This window comes from Sturnus vulgaris, chromosome 3, assembly GCF_052056855.1.
Source record: "Sturnus vulgaris isolate bStuVul1 chromosome 3, bStuVul1.hap1, whole genome shotgun sequence".
Taxonomy (NCBI): domain Eukaryota; kingdom Metazoa; phylum Chordata; class Aves; order Passeriformes; family Sturnidae; genus Sturnus; species Sturnus vulgaris.
In genome coordinates this window covers 81,178,197-81,196,929 of record NC_142245.1, presented here as the reverse complement: position 1 = coordinate 81,196,929, position 18,733 = coordinate 81,178,197, and the positions used below count along the sequence as shown (strand labels likewise).

The 18,733-nt window shown below is 35.4% G+C and overlaps 1 protein-coding gene across 3 annotated transcripts in view; it reads left to right on the top strand.

The window, feature by feature from the left end:
• Positions 1 to 18,502, top strand: part of CYB5R4 (cytochrome b5 reductase 4) — a 31,317-nt gene extending 12,815 nt beyond the window's left edge. For all 3 annotated transcript variants that reach the window (XM_014877823.2, XM_088162087.1, XM_014877825.2), the window contains exons 7-16: positions 606 to 663; positions 775 to 868; positions 1,395 to 1,427; positions 2,187 to 2,309; positions 10,317 to 10,457; positions 11,639 to 11,791; positions 12,390 to 12,540; positions 15,383 to 15,469; positions 16,844 to 17,008; positions 17,889 to 18,502. In XM_014877823.2, the coding sequence (XP_014733309.1) occupies positions 606 to 663; positions 775 to 868; positions 1,395 to 1,427; positions 2,187 to 2,309; positions 10,317 to 10,457; positions 11,639 to 11,791; positions 12,390 to 12,540; positions 15,383 to 15,469; positions 16,844 to 17,008; positions 17,889 to 17,943 (1,060 nt within the window). In that variant the 3' untranslated portion in view covers positions 17,944 to 18,502. The remainder of the gene's footprint in view (positions 1 to 605; positions 664 to 774; positions 869 to 1,394; positions 1,428 to 2,186; positions 2,310 to 10,316; positions 10,458 to 11,638; positions 11,792 to 12,389; positions 12,541 to 15,382; positions 15,470 to 16,843; positions 17,009 to 17,888) is intronic.
• Positions 18,503 to 18,733: the final 231 nt, after the last annotated feature.

The window sequence follows — 18,733 nt, the reverse complement described above, 5'->3', positions numbered from 1 at the left end:
TGTTTGCTCCTCCCTTTGTGCCTGTTTTTCTGGTCCATGAGTAGATGGAAGTTACTTCCTGGCAAGTGTAAGGCCATGCAAATAATTAGCATTTGAAAGCTTTTTTTTTTGTTTTGTTTTGGTTTTCGTTTTTTTTTTTTTTACCTTAACCTTGGTTTATTACAAGGTTTGGACTTGGAAACATAGGAATGAATGCAAAAGCTTGATTTGTACAGATGAAGAGAACTGTGGTTTTGTGGTATGTGCATCAAATCTTTAACTTTTGGAAGCCACCCTGCCTATGTAATGCTTTTGTCTGGTCTCAAGATTTTAATCATCCATAAGCAAGGTTCATATACTACAAAGAGAATGCATGTGCTTTTTAAGTAAAACTAATGCAATACAATTTTAGCTACAGTGTACTGACTATCAGGATACATAATTAGATAGTTATTTTACTAGTTTTGTCAAAGTTACTTACTTTGAACTGAGTCTTCAAAAGCAGCAATATGTTTGCTTGTAAATTTGTTAAAGAAACTCTGTCTGAAGGCTTGGGGTTAAATATGTTTTGATATGCTCAAAGAAAATAGATATTTTTTTCTTTATTGTATTTTTTTGTTTTACAGTTATGATTGGTTCCAAACAGAGAGTTTGATCACGATTGTCATATATACTAAGCAGAAGGTAAGTATATTTCATGAAGGAAGAATTACAAGATCCAGATGTGATCTACTGTGAATTCTTGGAGAATTTTATAAAAATTGTTGGGTTTTTTTTTCCCCTTGGCTATGAAAGGACATGAATGCAGAGTTGGTGATAGTTGACTGTCAAGACAAACAATTAAGGGGAGAGATCATCATCGATGACCACTCATATCTTGTAGAAGTTGGTAGGTACTGTAATTTTGCAGTTGAAATACTGAATTTTCATTCTACTATATTAAAACCTACTCATCAGACCATAAGCATTTTACATATACCAATTAATATTTTATTCCTCTTTCATTAGAGATGGTTAAAGTGCTTTGATGTAAAGTACTTATGTTGTTTATCAACTCACATCTTCGTTTAGTATGTACTGAGTTTCTTACATGTGGACTAAAGTGCAGTAAGAAATTTATTTTAAAGTTGTGTAAAACTTTTCAAGTGTATTTTTTATGATTATTAAAAAGCCCTCATTAACAAGGGCAAGTGCAATAAATGCAGATCAGTAGCTTTACACAAGCCATTGTTAAAAGTAATGGGAAGAATAATGCCTTCATGCTTGAGACTTGTAGAAGTCACGAGTCAAATTTCAAGGCCAAATTTTAGGTTTATTAGTTCATTCAGTATTCCTACACTTACTTTCTGTATATATGATGGCTGAAATAGAATCTTGTTATTGCTCAACACAGAATTTTTTTGTATTTATTTCAGATTTGGATCATGCAGTTTCAGAAGATGTGGCTGGTAATTTCTGTCTCTTGCAGCACTTTGTATCTCTTCTCGGATAGTGCAGTCAGGGGCTGAACTTCCATGATCCTTATGGGTCCCTTCCAACTCACAGTATTCTGTGATTCTGATATCAGAATGTGGAATTTCAATTTATTTTTCTGACTCATCAGATCCTTTACAGTTTTACTTACCATCAGATCCTGACACAAACCAAGCCAAAACATTAATTTATTTTTTTTTAATTGTAGCATTTGGGCCTTTGTGAAAGTAGTAATTTGATAGTGCTCTGATCCCTCTAAATATGACTAAATTTTAAAATAGCTGGAAGTGAGTTCTGTTGTGTATTTGTAAACTGTTCTTTGCATAGACTGGGATTTTCTTGGATTTAACTGTTAATTCAAATGGCCTTGAAAAGAAAGTAGTAAGTAGTGGTAGTGGTAGCTGCCAGTTTCCAGTACATGAGGACTCTGAGTTCATGAGCATTTTTCTTGATCAGAATGGTCTATGAAGCTGTCCTGGTTCCACAATCTATTTAGCAAATAATGTGTATTAATTATGCATATCCAGTTAGTGCTTGTTTTAACTGCATTCTAAAACATTACAGAGAGATAGCTTCGAAGCACCTTTAATTAGATATATTCGAATTTAAAAAATTAATTACCTGTGTCTTGAGAAATGAGTAACTGTTCTGAATTTCATTATAGTTGATGTGTGAAATAATTTTTTGTATGGAGTATAACCAAAAGTAACAATATGAAATCTTTTCTCTTTTAGTAAATATTGCTGAAAAAGTAGGGAAAGTAGAGATTATCTTAAATAAAAAGGATAACATTCATTGGAAAATGCTGGGACAGCCCTTGGAAGGTCATAATACATTTATCAAACGTACAGACAGAGGTAAGCAATTTCATGGCCAGTTACCAGCTGTTTCAGGACTTCTTGGAGCTTGTCAGTCATGTTTGTTTTTTTTCCAGGATCTTCTTTTTCTGTTGTTTATCTTCATTTCTTTCACAATCGTCTAATCTTGAAAGCTGTTTGGGAATTTTCCTAGAAAGGGTTTGACTTGGAGGACAGTTTTTTGCTTTGCTTTAGTTTCTTGTTTTCTTCAAGTCCCACAATGGAGTCGAAAGCGAACATGAACATAATATTGGAAGATGAACACTGCCTGATCGTTGTTCCATCTCATGGTTACCTGTGTGCTTAATGACCTCCCTGTACATATGAAAACCTCAGTAGACCCTGAGGAGAGAGTGCACGGACATGTGTCAATCATTATGGAAGTAATTGGAGTGAAGGATCAAAACCCTTCACTTCCAGTTGTTACTGTAGATACAGTAACATCTGTCAGTGCTGTAAGGTTGTTCCAGTACACTGCATCTTTGTAACTTGAGCTCAGATTAAATAAGGGATTTCAAGTCATGTGGAGGTATTAAAGCCATCTCTGAATAAGCTGATGTGTCTGCAAGAAGCAGTAAATGTTATATATGGATTCATTTTGTGGTAACAGAATAGTATGAACTTGTTTCAGCACCAAAGTGTATTACAGTGATCAGTGTGGATTTAGGTTTTTTTCAGCTAAATTAAAAATTTCTGCACAATTGCATTGTGTAATATAACCACACTCCTGATGTTATTGTGGTCACCTAGTTCCTCAAAAGTCCTCTTGGTCCTCTGTCTAATAATGCTCAAAAATTGACTTTGGATTATAATGTGCCTTTTTATGTGTGAAAGCAAAGCTGTGCATTTTTAAGAGCTAATGAAATGCTGCTCACCATGTTGTATACCTCTTGTTGGCCCTCAGTTAAGCTACGTGAGCCTTTAAAGTTGAGAGATTACTGTGGTACAAAAAGGAAGACTGCATAAAAGCACGTCTCTCTAGCTACCTTTAGCTTATGTGGAATGTAATTTTCCTTTTGAGAGTTTCAGAAACTATTGAGTCATCCGCTTTGAAATTAGATTTTTTTTATATAGTCCTCTGTATCTAAGGGGTTACAGCCTGATCTAATGTGTTGTCTGCTGCTCATTTTCTCCCTCTTTATTTCTTTTTGTGATTATAGAAAACAGAAAGAGAAGATAATCTGAAAGAACAAGAGATATAGAATATAGTGGCTTTATAGGTCCTTTGCAAATGAGGAAGGTGTGGATAGTTACATGCAATTGACAAAATACCTATTGAGCATTAGTAACCAATGCTTTCTAGATAATTACTTTGCTTTTTTTTTTCTAAGAAGTCAATCTCCAACTTAACATTTCTCCTGTTATGCGGAGGAGTGTTACAGGTACTGGATAACTTTATTACATATCATTGACTGAGTTCACAGCTTAAATTGAATATATGGAAAACTTAAGTTAAAAGGCTTGCTGACCCTAAGTTTCTCCAAATCCTGATTACAAAAGTGAGGAATCTAACAAATGAATTTCTATCTATAGCTTTTTAATCCCTACTCCAAAAACTTCTATTCTGCAGTTTTTAAATTTTAAAATATCCAAATTTAAAATTGACCATGCAAGAATGTTTATAGAAGAAGAATGCTCAGGCCGACTGAGCATTTATAGAAGAAGAATGCTCAGGTCTTTCCTTCTTTGAACCTGTGCTTTCAGCTCAACCATGAAATCTACATATTGGAGGCTTCTATTCACTTGGTTTAGTCTTAAGTAGCCAGTTTCATTGTCTGCTTAGAATTGTGTTCCCCCATTCTAGGTTGCAGAATTTCATTTTTGTTTCCACTTCTATGGGAGCAAAATAATATTATGGGTAAAGAAACTCATATCTTGTTTGGTGTGAACAAAGAAATAATAATTAATAGCTAAAAAATAATTTTTTAGAAAGTTTTTTATAGCTTTTATATCTGGTATTTCTATGCAGCACTCGATATACAGTAGCACTGATGTGTTGCCCTAAATATTCTGATTTTTTTCCCTTCAATCTTCCTCTGCTTACTCTCAGCATTGCCATTTATTTGTAATGAATATGAGAGTCTTGTGTGAAGGCAGTGCAATTGATAATTTCCACTTCTGAAAATTTGGGAACAGAATAGAAAGTAGCTGTGTTATCTTATTACACTTTAAAAAAATTTATTTTATTCAATTTTTGTGTATAACTAGTTCTTTTGGTAACTTATGCTTTCTAATGAAAATAATCATTTTACCTGGAATGATTCCAGTTTGGTGGCAAGGCTGTGAATAGTAAGTGCTTATGGGAGCACTGGTGTTTAATTCATTAGCTTTTCTTATCTTTGAGGGTTTTTTTAGTACTTCTGTGTGTATTGACCAGTTAAAACACTTCTATTGTATTCAGAGCACAGGAAGAAGGACTGAAAACCAGTCAATATTGACACTTGGAAGGTTTACTTGATTTTATGTTTTTATTACTTTGTCTTTATTACTTGTTCATATGACAGCATTCATGAATGAGTTTGTAAAGGACGGGGGTGTGACCACTGCATATGCAGAAGTATCTCTACTTTATAAACAATATTTATTTTCGAAGCAGGCATGTCTAAATTCTACAAAAAAGTGATAAAGGTCTTCTTCAGGAGCAGCAACGTAATGCAAAGATGGTACTGGAAGCCTATGATAACTTTATTATGTGAAGAAACAATTAACATAAGACCCAACTTTTTTCTCTGTAGCCTGGGAAAGTCATACTCCCAGATAAATTGCCTATTTACTCTCAAATTCCTGCTCAGTTTATACTAACATTTTGGCCAGTGTATTTTAGTTAATTGCAAGGAACGAACAGAATTGTTGAATTTCCTCAAAGTTGAAGTTTTGCTTTTTGTTTTTCAAAATTACTGCAATTTCAGTTAACTCCACTGTCTTAGGATGCTCAGGAGATTCAGAGGAATATTCAATACTGCTTTTACTCTTTAAGAAGAATTAAGTGCTTGGTTTTCTGGAGAAATAATTATTTGTAATCCACAGTATTACATAGAAAATACAATTCAGTATAATTAGATTGTCAGTGTAGGACAGTTGTTGACACTACTTTTAGGTAGCTGTTATGAAACTGGTCATTAAAGTAGAGTCAAAAGCTTATGGTCATAGGGCTGGCATCCTGTGAAATTTAATTGCAGTATAAAAAGTAAGATAGAGCTTTCTTATTAAAACAAAAAAAAAGACCAAAACCCAAAACAACACAGTGATAAAGTGCAGATTTTTGCATACATATGATACATGATTTTCTTGTTGGTGCTTTTTCTGGGAAATAAGATATGGAAACCCCCTCCTGAGGGGGCATGCACATAAAAGCAATAGCCATATGCAATTAAAAAATTACATGTTAGTAGGGATGACTTGGGAGTGTGTGTGTGTGTGTGTGTATTTTTTCACATGGAGAATAAACTGCTGCTTCTTTCTGAAAATGATTCTGAACTTTTACTCAGATTCCTGTTTTGGAAAGTGACCCAATTACTGAGTTCTGCTGTTTTAAAGAGTGTGTGACTATTGGCAGATGTTTAGAGTGTTCAGTAAAGAAACAAGGTGGTGTTGCCTCTGAGGGCTGAAATGGGATGCAATTTCATTGTTTTGTGCAGTGGTTTTTGTACACATCAAGTGGATGATCATAGAGTTTTTTTGTTGGAAGTACCAGAAGGGAGCAGAGTGCTGCCACAGCACCTACTGTGTATCAGCAAGTGGCAGGGGGCTGTGTAACTAGGGTAAGTTTAGAACGTGTTTGATGCAGTGGGAGCTTTATTTTGGGAGGGGGGGAAAGACCATCTGGGAAGAGCATGGCTGACCTTTTTGGATAATATGAGATTGCTTCAGTTAACTACTAGATTTCACAGGCTTTTGGGGGTACTGATGATTTGATGGTCAGCAGTGAGGGTTCATTGTTGTCTTCTGTTAAGACTGGGCTGCTGCTGGAAGTGGTAGGCAGCCACCTTCCTTCAGCTGTGTGGTCTAATCTCCATAATGTTGGCAGTAATAGTACTTGAGGCTACACGACCAAGTAACCTGAACAAAATAAGGACTTAATTTCAGCTGGTTGGTGGATGTGTTTGGGTGGTAAACGATTGCTGGAAATGGGGTGGAATTCCTCTATCTGAGATGGAAGGGTAGTAGAGCTATTAATCTTGTTCCCAAGCCAACAGGCTAATATTGCCACTGCAGCATCACTAGAATTATGACTAGTGACTAAGAAATAAGAATTGTCACTGAAGTTTTATCATTGAAGAAAAGCCAAAAAACATCATTAAGGAAAAATTCTTAAACTCCCTTTCATGACAAGGAAGAACACACCGTATGCAGAAGGATGATACTCTCCAAAAGCTATCATCTGTACTAAAACTAATTTGTTACTAAAACTGAATTTGTATGCCTATAAATCAAGGTGCTGTAATTTTTGATTCTAGCAAAGGTGGAAGCTGAATTTAGAGAGTGATGTCTCTAGCGCATGATTGTATTGTAGCAAGTCTTTGGTAGTGAGGGGCTTCAGGGCTGCTTCTCCTAGATCAGGAGCTGCAAAATATTTAATCAAACCTAACCTCCTCTCTAATTAATTTGGTCACTTCGAAAAATAAGGATTTGCTGCTGGACACTGACATCGTGATCCAGAATTGAGAGAACAGTACCGTTTACTTCTGTATAGTAGCAAATCATATGTCTTTGGCATCTGCCAGTTAACATGGCTTTGTGGGTTGACAAAACCAGCTGTTTTGCTTCAGCTTGCTACTAGGGGCTTTTGTTGAAAGGCTTTTCTGCTTTGATGGTTATTTTTGCTTGTGGTGTCAAATTTTATAGGAATGACTGATAATGAACTAATTTTAGTTAATGTAGCAAAGACTACAGTCTAAACTAGAAGTTTACTTAGAAAGTTTTCAAAAGTTTTATGGAATGAATCAGGACAAAAGTTCTGTGTGGCAATTAAAGAGAGAGAGATAAAAGTTAATTATGAGGAAAAGGCTGAAATTAGTCAGGTTGGAGAGGTGAAAAAATTGTCAGGGGACAGTGAGTCAGTTGATGAATCAGTTTTTTACCTTATTTCTCCATTCCCAAATATGTGTAAGAGTGTTAGCTGATGAGTGTTAAGGGTTATATTACCAACCTCACACATCCTTTTAAGCAATTCTTAAGTCTGCAGAATTGACAGCAATCTTGGCATATTTATTTGACTACTGTACTTTGCAATCTTTTTTGTACTGCTTTTCAAAAGAAAGAAAATAAATTTCCACAAACTTTTCATACTATTTATGTAGCTGGAGAGATGCTGATATTTTGTTTTACTTCAAGATTAGTATGACTTCCACTTTATCAGGGCTTTAGGCATTCTTTTGATTCATCTGAAATGCTTGTTTGTTCAAAATAAGGGATTTGTTGGATATTAGATGAAAGATGTGAGAAAATCTTAGTAAAGAAATATTTATGCCATGTCAGAAGCTTTATGTCGTGTCTCTGCAGGCATTTGTAGTGGATAACTCGCTAGTAGCTATTTGAATAATTTAAGAAAACCAGTGTATGGAGAAAAATGCCATGGCCTTCAAATGTGGCAGTAGTGGTATATAAGAATTTGGCCCTAATTTAGTCATGCACAAATTACATGTGCACCTGAGATTTAGTAACCTGAATGTGTATTTCCAGGCATAACTGAATGTATTTAGATGCTTGACTGTTCCAGCAGAGTTTATTTATACCCTTGGAAATAAAGTCAATTAGAAAGAAGATGGTTGAGCTGGAATGTATTGTTTAAACTCTTAACTTTTAAGCAATTTGTGGATAAACACTGTTTGTTGCAAGCTTCCCTCTATTTAAAATTATTTTGTTTCTGTTATGGTTGAATTGATCCTGCACTTAGGGAAGAAGGGAATGTTAATAGCAATGGCTGTTCCTTCAAGCAGCAATTGACTGCACTGTCAGAGGGCATGCTCTGTCTGGTCTCCTGCTGTCTTGTACTCTTAAGCTGTGTTTTTAATCTAGGATATCTGGAAAGAGCAAAATGTTTGGGATAATAATCCTGGAATAAGGAAACTGCAGTACAGATAAGTTACTTGAAAGATGATAATTCTCTAGATAGTCTTTAAATGACTCTTGGGGGTCACTGGGCAAGGAGATTGGACAGACTGTATTACTGAGAGCCCCTCTAAAGCTTTTTTGTTTAAAAGTCCAGGAATTGGTTTCAGTGTGTGAACTACAGCCCTAGTTAAGCATTGTTAAACCAGGCATACTGACTTCGGGTTCACTTTGGTGCTGTTGGAAGAAAGAGCAAGGAAGCAGTGGCAGTGACTTGAGCAGCAGCAATGCTAGAATTTCCTTTACATTTTGATTTGTATTTAATGGACACTTCACTGGAAACTTGCATAAGCCTTCCTTCAGGCAAGACTCGCTTAAGAAGAGTAATGTTGATTCAGTATAAGACTTTTGACTCACATCAGGATTTAGACCATGTACAAGTGATATGCGTTTATTAGATATTTTCTGTTAATCCATTCCTGTCAAAAGAGAGTCAACATGAGATTGAAGTCAGGAAGAAGCATCTGCTGATGCAGTGGCAAAACATGAAAGATCAAGGTGCTTCTACTTCTAACCCTTAAAAACTTTTAAGAAATACTAGAATTATAGACTGACTTGTTGAAGGGGAGCTCTGGATGTCATCTTATCTAATCTCCTGCTTGAAGCTGTTCTGTCAAAGTTCAAATAACTCCAACGACAGACCCCCTCTGCCCCAGTGTTTGACCAGATGATCCTCAGGATGATCCAACCTCGCCCTGATGGTTGGAATTTCCTTTGCATCTCATCCTATTTCATGAGTAGCTCAGCTGTTCATGCAAGCAACATTAGTATTTTTCAATACCATGGAAAAAAGGAAAGAAACGTCACTTCACTGTAATTGCTCCAATGTAGAACATCTTGCTAGAAGGGTGTCATGCTCAAGTATTCTCATACATGAACCTATCAAATTTTGAGAGGCTTTACATAAAAGTATCTACTGGGACTGGTCACAAATTCTGCATTGAAAATGGCAAATGACATTAGTGGGATTATTGTAGAAAAATGGCTAAGTGGCTTCTTCTCTCTGCCTTTTTTTTTTTTTTTTTTTAATTCAGCTTGTTTAGATAATGCTGCTCATGGGATTTTGTTGCTTGTTAGTTTTTTTTTTTTTTTTTTTTAATGCTTCCAGTACCTAATAGTCCATGAAAGTTCCCTTGAGTTACAAACCTGCCTAGGCAGTGTGATGCTGTGATCACGCTGATATTGGAACTAAAATACTGCAGTGTTGAAACAAAGGTCTAGCTGAAAAATGCTCTTCTAAAGGTAGAGAAGGAAAAATTACCCCTGATCTTCTTTACTGAAGGCTCCTATAAGCTCCCTGGAGCTTTCTCTTCTCCAGGTTGAACAATCCCAACTCTCTGTATATCTTCATAGGAGAGGTGCTCCAGCCCTCTGTTCATATTTGTGGCCATTTTCTGGACTTGCTCCAGCAGGTCCATATCCTTACGCTGTTGAGGACCCCAGAGCTAAACATGGTACCCCAGGTGAGGTCTCACAAGAACAGAATAGAGGTGCAGAGTCCCCTCCCTCAGCCTGCTGAGTGGCTGTGGGTAGTCTGTTACTGAGGAGTGTGGTGCAGTGCTGGCTTATGTTTCATTTGCATCCCACCAGCTGGTTTTGGTCTGCTTGTGTGTACCCATGCTCTACTTGTATGGTGGACTCAGTGCAATGTAGTGCAAATGGTTCTGATAGTTTTTGGTGCTTTTTTACTTATTCACAGTCAATAACTCAGAGATTCTTAAATATGGGCTAATGTTCGAAATGAGTCCTTAGTCCAGAATTATAAAAATTATTATAAGTAATTATACAAGAAACATCTATTTATTGTCTTTTTATAGACATTTGTCTCTCTTATTGAAAGGTATATAATAACAGAGTGACATATTGAGACTTAACTAACAAGTAAAAATTTTTTAGGACTGTTCTACAGAAAATGCAAGTTGGTTTCTAAGACAGAAGTTACCCATGACACCAAACTCTTCTGCCTGATGTTGCCTAAGGGCACACATCTCTGTGTTCCCACTGGACAACATATTTACCTCAAACAAATTATTGCAGGTAAGAAAAATTGAGAATGGATATATATTATATATATATATAAAATATATTGGATATATATAAAGGATATAGTTACATAATTCTTTTTCATAGTGTTGGGAGAATGCAAAGTCCATGGCCACTAGTTCCCTGGTTGTTGTTAGCAAGTCTCTGCTTTCAGGATTACAATCAGTGCTTAATAATGAACTGACTGGATTAATATTAATATTAAGCTAATTATTGAGATGACTGGCATTTACTGGTGACCTTACTGTCTCTACTGTCAACTCTCCCTTTAAAAACACCAAAGCAGTGCTGTTCATCTTTGAAGTGTGGGAAGATTATATATCTTATGTATCATAAGTCAGTTCCTTTTAGTTTGCAGCTTTTTTGAAATGAGGAGGGTACTGCTGCAATTTTTTATTTTTTTTCTTCTTCTAAGGGATTTCTTGTAGTCATGGTAACACTGCTTTACACTCCAGTTGTGCAATATTAATGATAATGTGAGGTTATGAGAGGAATGTGTCTTGAAAAGCACATGTGCTTTACTTCAGTGAGCTGTTCAAAAAAGAAAACAGAAGGGCAAAGAAATATCCAATTTACTATTTTAAAGGGTACTTCTTAAGATTTGCATATTAATAGTTGTACTGGTCGCTGCACTTGGATTGCAGTATACATGGTAGAGACTTCTCAGAAGAATTTTTAAACATCCATTAATTGAGAACTGTTTTGACCTCCTGTTCCTCCGTTCCTAATGCTTTACTAGTGTCCAATTCTTGAGATCTTGCTATCATTATACAATAGCTTTTTGAAATTATACTGTAAGAAAATGTAATTGTGCAACATTAAAAATCTGCTGTTTAAATTTAAATCAAGCTGAGGTACTTGAAAATTAATGAAAATGTTTAGATTTTCATATTCTTTGGGGATGACTCAAGATCTTTTCATCCTGTGTCCTGAATTGCTAAGTAGCATTGAAATAAGATACTCAAGTTTTTAACTGGAAGTGGAAGGCTTTCAATTCTGTAATAAAAACTGGTGCAGTGGAAAGTCATAATTTGCATGAAAGCATGGTATGATTTTATTTTTATGGTATATACAGGTTATTTATTTACTCTTTGTTTATTTTGGCATTTGTTTGTAGTACCTGGATGTAGAGTACTTTTCACATTATTTGAGCTATATTTCTGTCTACTCTCTAGGGACAGAGGTAGTAAAACCATACACACCTGTGTTGCCTTTTTTGCCACTGGATTTCAAAGAACCTCCTCGCCAGGATGGTGTGCATATATATTTAATGATTAAAATTTATTCCCATGGACTTTTCACACAGGCACTTGACCAACTACAAATTGGTAAATATATGGTGGGGGGTTGGGTTTGGTTTTGCAACAATTGCATTATTTTTAAAGATTCACTGTCTGAGTATTCTTCTTACCTACTTAATCAGGACTTATTTAAAACTTCTTTTAAACCCTAATCTCCATTCCCTGAATGTAGAGACTTGTCCTGACTGTAACTAGACGTTGTCCATTACAGAAAGCTCTCTTCTGAGTGATGTATGTGAACTGTATCACACATCATAGTTGATGGTTTTGGTGTCATGCTCTGAGAACTTCTTGTACTTTTGCATAAAGAAAGTAGGTCTGTTTTATGGGACTTAGGATGCACTTCCTTTTCCATTTGAGATACAGAGGTAGATTTTTAACACTTGACTTTGCAAATGTTTATATACTCACATTATGTAAAATCCATCAAGACAAAACATCTTATTTGTGCATCTCTTCTTTGAACAACAATGGTCCTTATGTGAAGAAGTGTATAGTACCTTTCTGAAAGAAACCCTAGTATTACAGGGATGAAGGCAATATGAAATGGACTTTAAAAAAATCAGAATGCGAATTAGCTTGTTTTTATCAAATTAATGTTTACTTTTTAATTTTTTAAATAAAGGAGACAATATTTCTGTCAGCAATCCTGAAGGCAGCTTCAAGAAATCGCAAGTTCAAACTTCAGAAGATCTCCTTTTATTGGCAGGAGGCACAGGTTTCACACCAATGGTTAAGCTGCTGAATTTTGCTCTGACTGAAGTTAGCTGTCTCAGGTATGTGGACTTTTTGACACAGAAGGTTCTGTGTTACTAAAACAATTAACAAAATAAAATGATATGAAAGCATTTTTCTTCAACTTACACCAAAAACTTTAGGGAAGAGTCTGTTAGAAGCTGAGGCATCTTCCACTTATTTGCTAATTGGCTACCATCAACGTAACGGACTGATTTGTATTTTGAATTTTAGTTGAGGTACAAATGAGCTCACTGAGTAGAAACTTCAAGGAGTTTTTTGTTGGTTTTTTTTTTCCAATTAGCTTCACATTTGAGTGTCTTTATTTTTGTATGGCAATATTACAATGTAGATACTGGGTTTTGGACTGAGGAGGGCTGCAACTGTTTACTTATGCTTTGCTATCATACATTAGAATAGTTAACTAATGGTTTTCACCTCCTAAGCAGCAGTAACACAATGTTCCCAGATGAGTTCCAGTTTTCACAGAAGATTTATATGTCACTTATATAAATACAACATTAAGTATATTCAAATTTATGAAAATATGTGTATTGTATTCTTACTCTTTGTAAAATCTACAGAAGAAAGCATTACTTGGTTTTGGTCAAGGGAGCAGGTTGTTATGTCCTTCAGAACTGTAGAACTAGTACTTCTGCTTTCAAAACATAGAGGGATTAATTGTACAATAATCTTCATACTAAAGCTGCAAAGGATGACATAAACTGCAAAAGTTAGTTTCTAAAAAATACTGTCTAAATCCAGACACTATTCTTATTTTGTTATATTCTAGCAGTTACGTATAATCCTATTTTGTGAGCAGAGAGACTCTACTATTTGGCTCTTCCAAAATGTTCTCTCAGTAGCAGATAAAAAGTGCCTGACTGGCTTTGTGAAGCCAAAAGATGAGTCTATCATCTGACAAAGTGCTTGGGAACATATTGTTAGCTCTTTTCAGTACCATTTCTTATGGGAACTCAGTGTTAGTGTAGGGTCAGCAGCATCTGTTTCCTTACTAGTCAAAGTAAATGAATTTTTCCTTCTTGCTGTGGAGGCTGGTTAGGTACTGGGGTGACTTGAAATGAGACAGGTTCTATTTATATGTAGACTCTTAAAATCTTTGTTTTTCTGACTATTCTGGGCAGTTTGGTTCCTTGGCCTTATGTTTGCTCTTTAACCCTCAATTTATTTTTTGGGAAAGTCCTACCAGAGTGTCTTTAATATATGTATGTGTATCTGTATGAGATACATATATGTGTGTGTGTGTATATATATATATGCATATATGACCAGTATAAATATGGTTTGCATAGAATTATCTTACTTTGCAAGGTAGCTAGCCATTAGCTTAGCTTGCCCGTGCTAGAGCATAAATTGCAGAAAGCTGAGCAATAATCTGTACAATGACAGACTTGTCACCTGAGGGTTCCAAAGCAATCCCTGTCTGGAGTGCTGGGTGAGAGCTGCTGAACCTCTGGGGCTGCACTGTGAACACTGGAAAATCTTCAGCTTCCCTGGGCAGCATTTGCTGTAATGGGCTTGGATAATTGGATTTTCATTCTTACTGTCTAGACAAAGTCTGCCTATTATCTTGTAAGTCTATTTCTTGCCTACTGTAAATGGGCAAAACAATTTGTTCCCTTCATAGCTGCACTATCATTTCGTGCATCGAGTTACGATGCTCTTTCTTCAGCCTTGTTTCCTCTCTTACAGGCCAAACTGTATTTGGCCAAAATATTAACTATAAGAGAATATTGGTCCTCTACACTTCCTTTTTCAGATGAGATTTTTTTGTTCCTTTTACTGGTTGTGTATAACTGCAGTCAGGTGGGTATGTTTCTTAAAGAAGACTGAAGCACAAAAGCACTAAAGACTAGGTAGGGGGCTAATGCTCCTTGATAGTTGTATCTTTGTCTCCAGCTTTTCATTCCTAAATTGCCACTCTGTTCTCATATTCACTTTTGATATAGTATCCCACTTTCACTGTCATTCTTGTTTGGAAGTAATTTTTAAACTTTCTATCTTGTCTTCTTCCGTGTTAAAGTCCTTTAAGGGTCTCTAACTCCTCTTGCTGAGCAGTCTTACATAAGACCTTGCATACCAGCGTTTTAAGTTCATTGAAGTCTACATCCCTTGAAGTAGTTTCCAGTATGTTAGATTCACTCTCTTTCCTTACAAAGGGTTGATGAAACTTCTTATTTGTTACCTAAATTTTTCTCATCATATTGTCAACAGGCTTTTCTTTACTGTTGGGGATCATATCTAAATTTCCACTTTTTCATTTTAATTGTGTTCTCCCTTACTTCCAGCAAGACTAGGAACGGTTTATTCCAAGTTTGTAATTTTCTGTTCTTATAGTGCTGAGTCGTGAGCAGAGCTGCAGCAGATACATTTGTCTACCCTGAGGAGTACCTGTAAGGTCCCAAAACATTATTATCCAAATAACCGGTTTCTGCTTTTGTGCCCTATGGACAAAATGCATAGCTTTCCTATGCACTTATTATTGACTTTCCCCCAACTTGAGTAATACTTGATGCTGTGGTGCACCTTGACACCATTTAGAGCACTACTTTAGTGTAGTGGGTTTTATTTTCCATGTTTTCAGAGAAGTGGGCCCTGGGAAGCATGTAAAGATTCTGGCACATTCTAATTTCTGAATAAGATGAGTTTAGTATTTAAAGATGTAGCATAGCTATTTTGGGGCGGTTTTGTCTATACCATGTAAGTTTTCCAAAGTTTGTTCAGTGTGTCTCATTTTGACTTTGCCTCTGGAGAAAACAATAAATAAAGTAAAAGGTTTCTGTATGATGCATTAAGTTCTGATTCTTCAACAGAAACAATGCACAGTTAGTTTTAATTTTTGTTCCGTTTTGTTTTTTTAAGGACAGTGAAGCTGATCTTCTTCAACAAAACCGAGGATGACATACTCTGGAGAAACCAACTAGAGCAATTAGCTCTTAAAGATGAAAGGTAATTAGAAGTCTTGTGGAGAACAACTTGTAGCATCTCTCTGTACAGAAAAGGTCTTGGGGCTTAGACTGACTGTATAGGTTTGGCACAAGGACAGATTCTGATTCTTAGCTAAGAATATAATGAGACCGAGGGAGTGGAAGAAGATCCATTGCTCACTGATGGATAGCAGAGACTTTGTTATGTTCTGTAGGCCCCATGGGAAACCAGGGATTTGATATACAGTGTTTAATAGCTGGTTGTTGGAGATGGTATGTTAGATGAAATGATTTTTAAAACTGAGAAGCTTTTTGATGCGGAAGAAAATTTGCCTTAGCCTTAACAATAGAAAACACAGCTATGCAAAAAGGAGCACAGAAGAGAGAGAAGGAGAATGTACCCCAGGAGAAACATTCTGAATTTAGAAAAGTCTTATAAAAATCTTTTTAATGTCACTGGTTATGAAAATGTTTATGTAGAAATTCATAGTTTAAATAGGCTCATTGCTTTAACTTTTTCTTAATAAGTGTTGCATTTTGCCGTCAATTGCAATGTCATTGCAGATTAAAATGCAAGTAGTGCACATGTAATGTCAACTTAATTCAGCAGGCCATAGTTCTGTCAGGAGATACAGGATTATCTGGTTACCCTTTAATTTCAGTTTCCTTGCTGTTACCACTGGATAAATTGTCACTGCTTAGACTTTGTGATAAAAATATGTTTTGTTTGTGGTTAATTCTTAGTTGAATTCTTCCTCAGTAGAAACCACTTGTTCCTACACAGCACTAAAGTGAAAAATCAATACTACTTCATACCCTGGTGATGTCTGGCACATTCAAAGCTTTGTAGTCTAGACACTGTGCAAATTTACAATAAAAGCCTTTTCCTCCTTTCCATAGGAGCCTCAGATATGGAAGTGCTTGGTTTTTACTCAGTTATTATTCTGTGTGTGAGGTTTTGAAACCAACATTAAGTAATGAGTATTTTCTCATTACTGAAATTGTACTGACATTTTCAGGAGTTTGGCCAAGCATTCTTATCTCACTGCTTGTGTACTGAGCTACACCAACATTTGTGTCTAAGTGACTAATGGAGCAGTAAAATCTGTGTTTAATTGTCTTAATTGATCCCAGCTGGGGTATTTGGTAAATGAAATAGAAAGCTGGAATTTTTAACATTGAAAGATTTGGCTTAATAAATATGCAATATTGGAGGTGATTTGACTGACTTGGTTAGTAGGAATGACTAAATATCTGTGAGATCTGATACTGCAGTGGGCAGTGGAGCAGAACAGGAAGATAATCATAGGAAACATCAGTGTCTTGGTCACTAGCATTTTGTGTCACAGCTTTCTAATCAGAGGTAATATTTATGAAATATTCTTCTGCTTTCCAGGTTTGAGGTTCAATTCATTCTTTCACAACCATCAAAAGACTGGGTAGGTAAACAGGGGAAGATTTCTTCATCTCTTCTCTCTGAGTTTGTGAAAAGAAGCAGAAGGGACTCCAAAGTGTTTATCTGCATCTGTGGTCCAGCACCTTTTACAGAACAAGGAGTACAGTGAGTATTTTAAATAAAGAACTGGAAAGTGAGACGTTTTTTAAAATTTGATCACCTAATCAGCTGTAGTGTTTCTGATTTGGTAGTCTTTAAAAAATGGCCTTACATTGTCTGCTTTGTAAGAAAACTCTCAAAATTAAAACAAAAAAAGGAATTAAAAAACCACCTTGCACCATACTTGAGGAGTATATTGATATTTATGTGTAGCTAAGTATCCACAATATGTAAGTTTCAGGAGTTAGTTGTCCAGAACTTTCTAAAAGCAACTCTTTAACAGTGACCTTTTTTCCCAGGGTTTTAAATGCTGCTTTTAATTTGATGTTCATAGAGAAGCTGGAATAATAGGAAATAAGCTTTCTTTGTTGGTGTTAGCTTGATAAATTAAGTTACAGAAGTAAAGTTCAAAGGAGTTGTTCTATCAGAAGCATTTTCTCAATTATTTTTTTAAATTAATACATTTATTTGTGTCTGTACATAGTATTTTCTTGGTTTTTATGCATGTTTTAAGATAAAAGGTCCTCTAAATTTCTCTTGCTCGGCTTCAAAATATTGAACCAATATGATGTCATTTGCATTTCTCCAGTCCTACTGAAGTCAGTGTGTATTAGCCAATAATTATGTTGCCTCTTGAGAAATCTGAGATAATTCAGGTGATACCTGTATTTATTTTTAGAAATTGTTTTAATTACCCAAAGAGTTCATATAGTATATCTGAGCTCACAGGCATTGATTGTTTTCTAAATGTATTTGCAAGGGTAAAGTTGAATGTCCACGTCTGAATAAAGACAAGGAAGTTGTGCTGAACCTATATTTCATCTGTGTCTGTGGTGGGTTTTGAGTTCCAAATATTAATATTGCCAACTTGATTTCTGAATTTCAGATATCTGAAGGATCTTGGATGCTCCCAAGAAGAGATACACGCTTTTACTGCATAAACCCATAGGAGAATATCAATGTTTGTTTGTATTATTCAGTGTTATTTATTTATCTTCATGAATTTAAATAAGTGAGAAACAATTTTGTAAGACTTGAAATTTCACTCTTGGTACCAAACTGTTTCTTGAAAGAAGCATATCTTTGAAAAAAGTTTTATACTGTGTTTTATCTTCTTTTTGTAAATATTTTTGCTAATATTTAATTCGTCCAGGGTATTAATTTATTGTAGAGGCAAGCAAAAAGTGAGGTATACATTATGTCAGGTGTTTCATGTTGTTGGTTCATGAGAATTCTTAAATTTACAAAAGCTCTGATTATGGTTTTGACTTGATAAAGCTTATTATTTTTTACTGTAAAAAGTCCAAAGAGCAATACTGTCTGAAATTAAATTGCACTGTAACTCAGGTAATCGGTCATTGAAAAACTTTCCTTTTCATTTGATGTCTCTGTTTGACTTGCAAGTAATCCAGATATATTTCTGGCTTTGTAAACAAAGAAGAAAAGTACCTTTGGTAAAATATAAAATGTACATAAAATTAAAAAAATTACATAACTTCATGTTTTTCTGAAATTTTTTTTTGTATTTTCATTTAAGTGTTATGAAGGAAGGTTTCCAGAAGCTTAGTACTTCAGCTGAGAACTCAAAACAGAGCCATGGAGTCTTGGTCTCCCACAAAACTTCCTATGTGACCACATGACTGATGTCAGGCATCCCTTCTTATGACACAATCTGAAGATAAAAATCTGAAGCACAGATACCAGGGTCAGGACCATAGAAATACCTAAAAT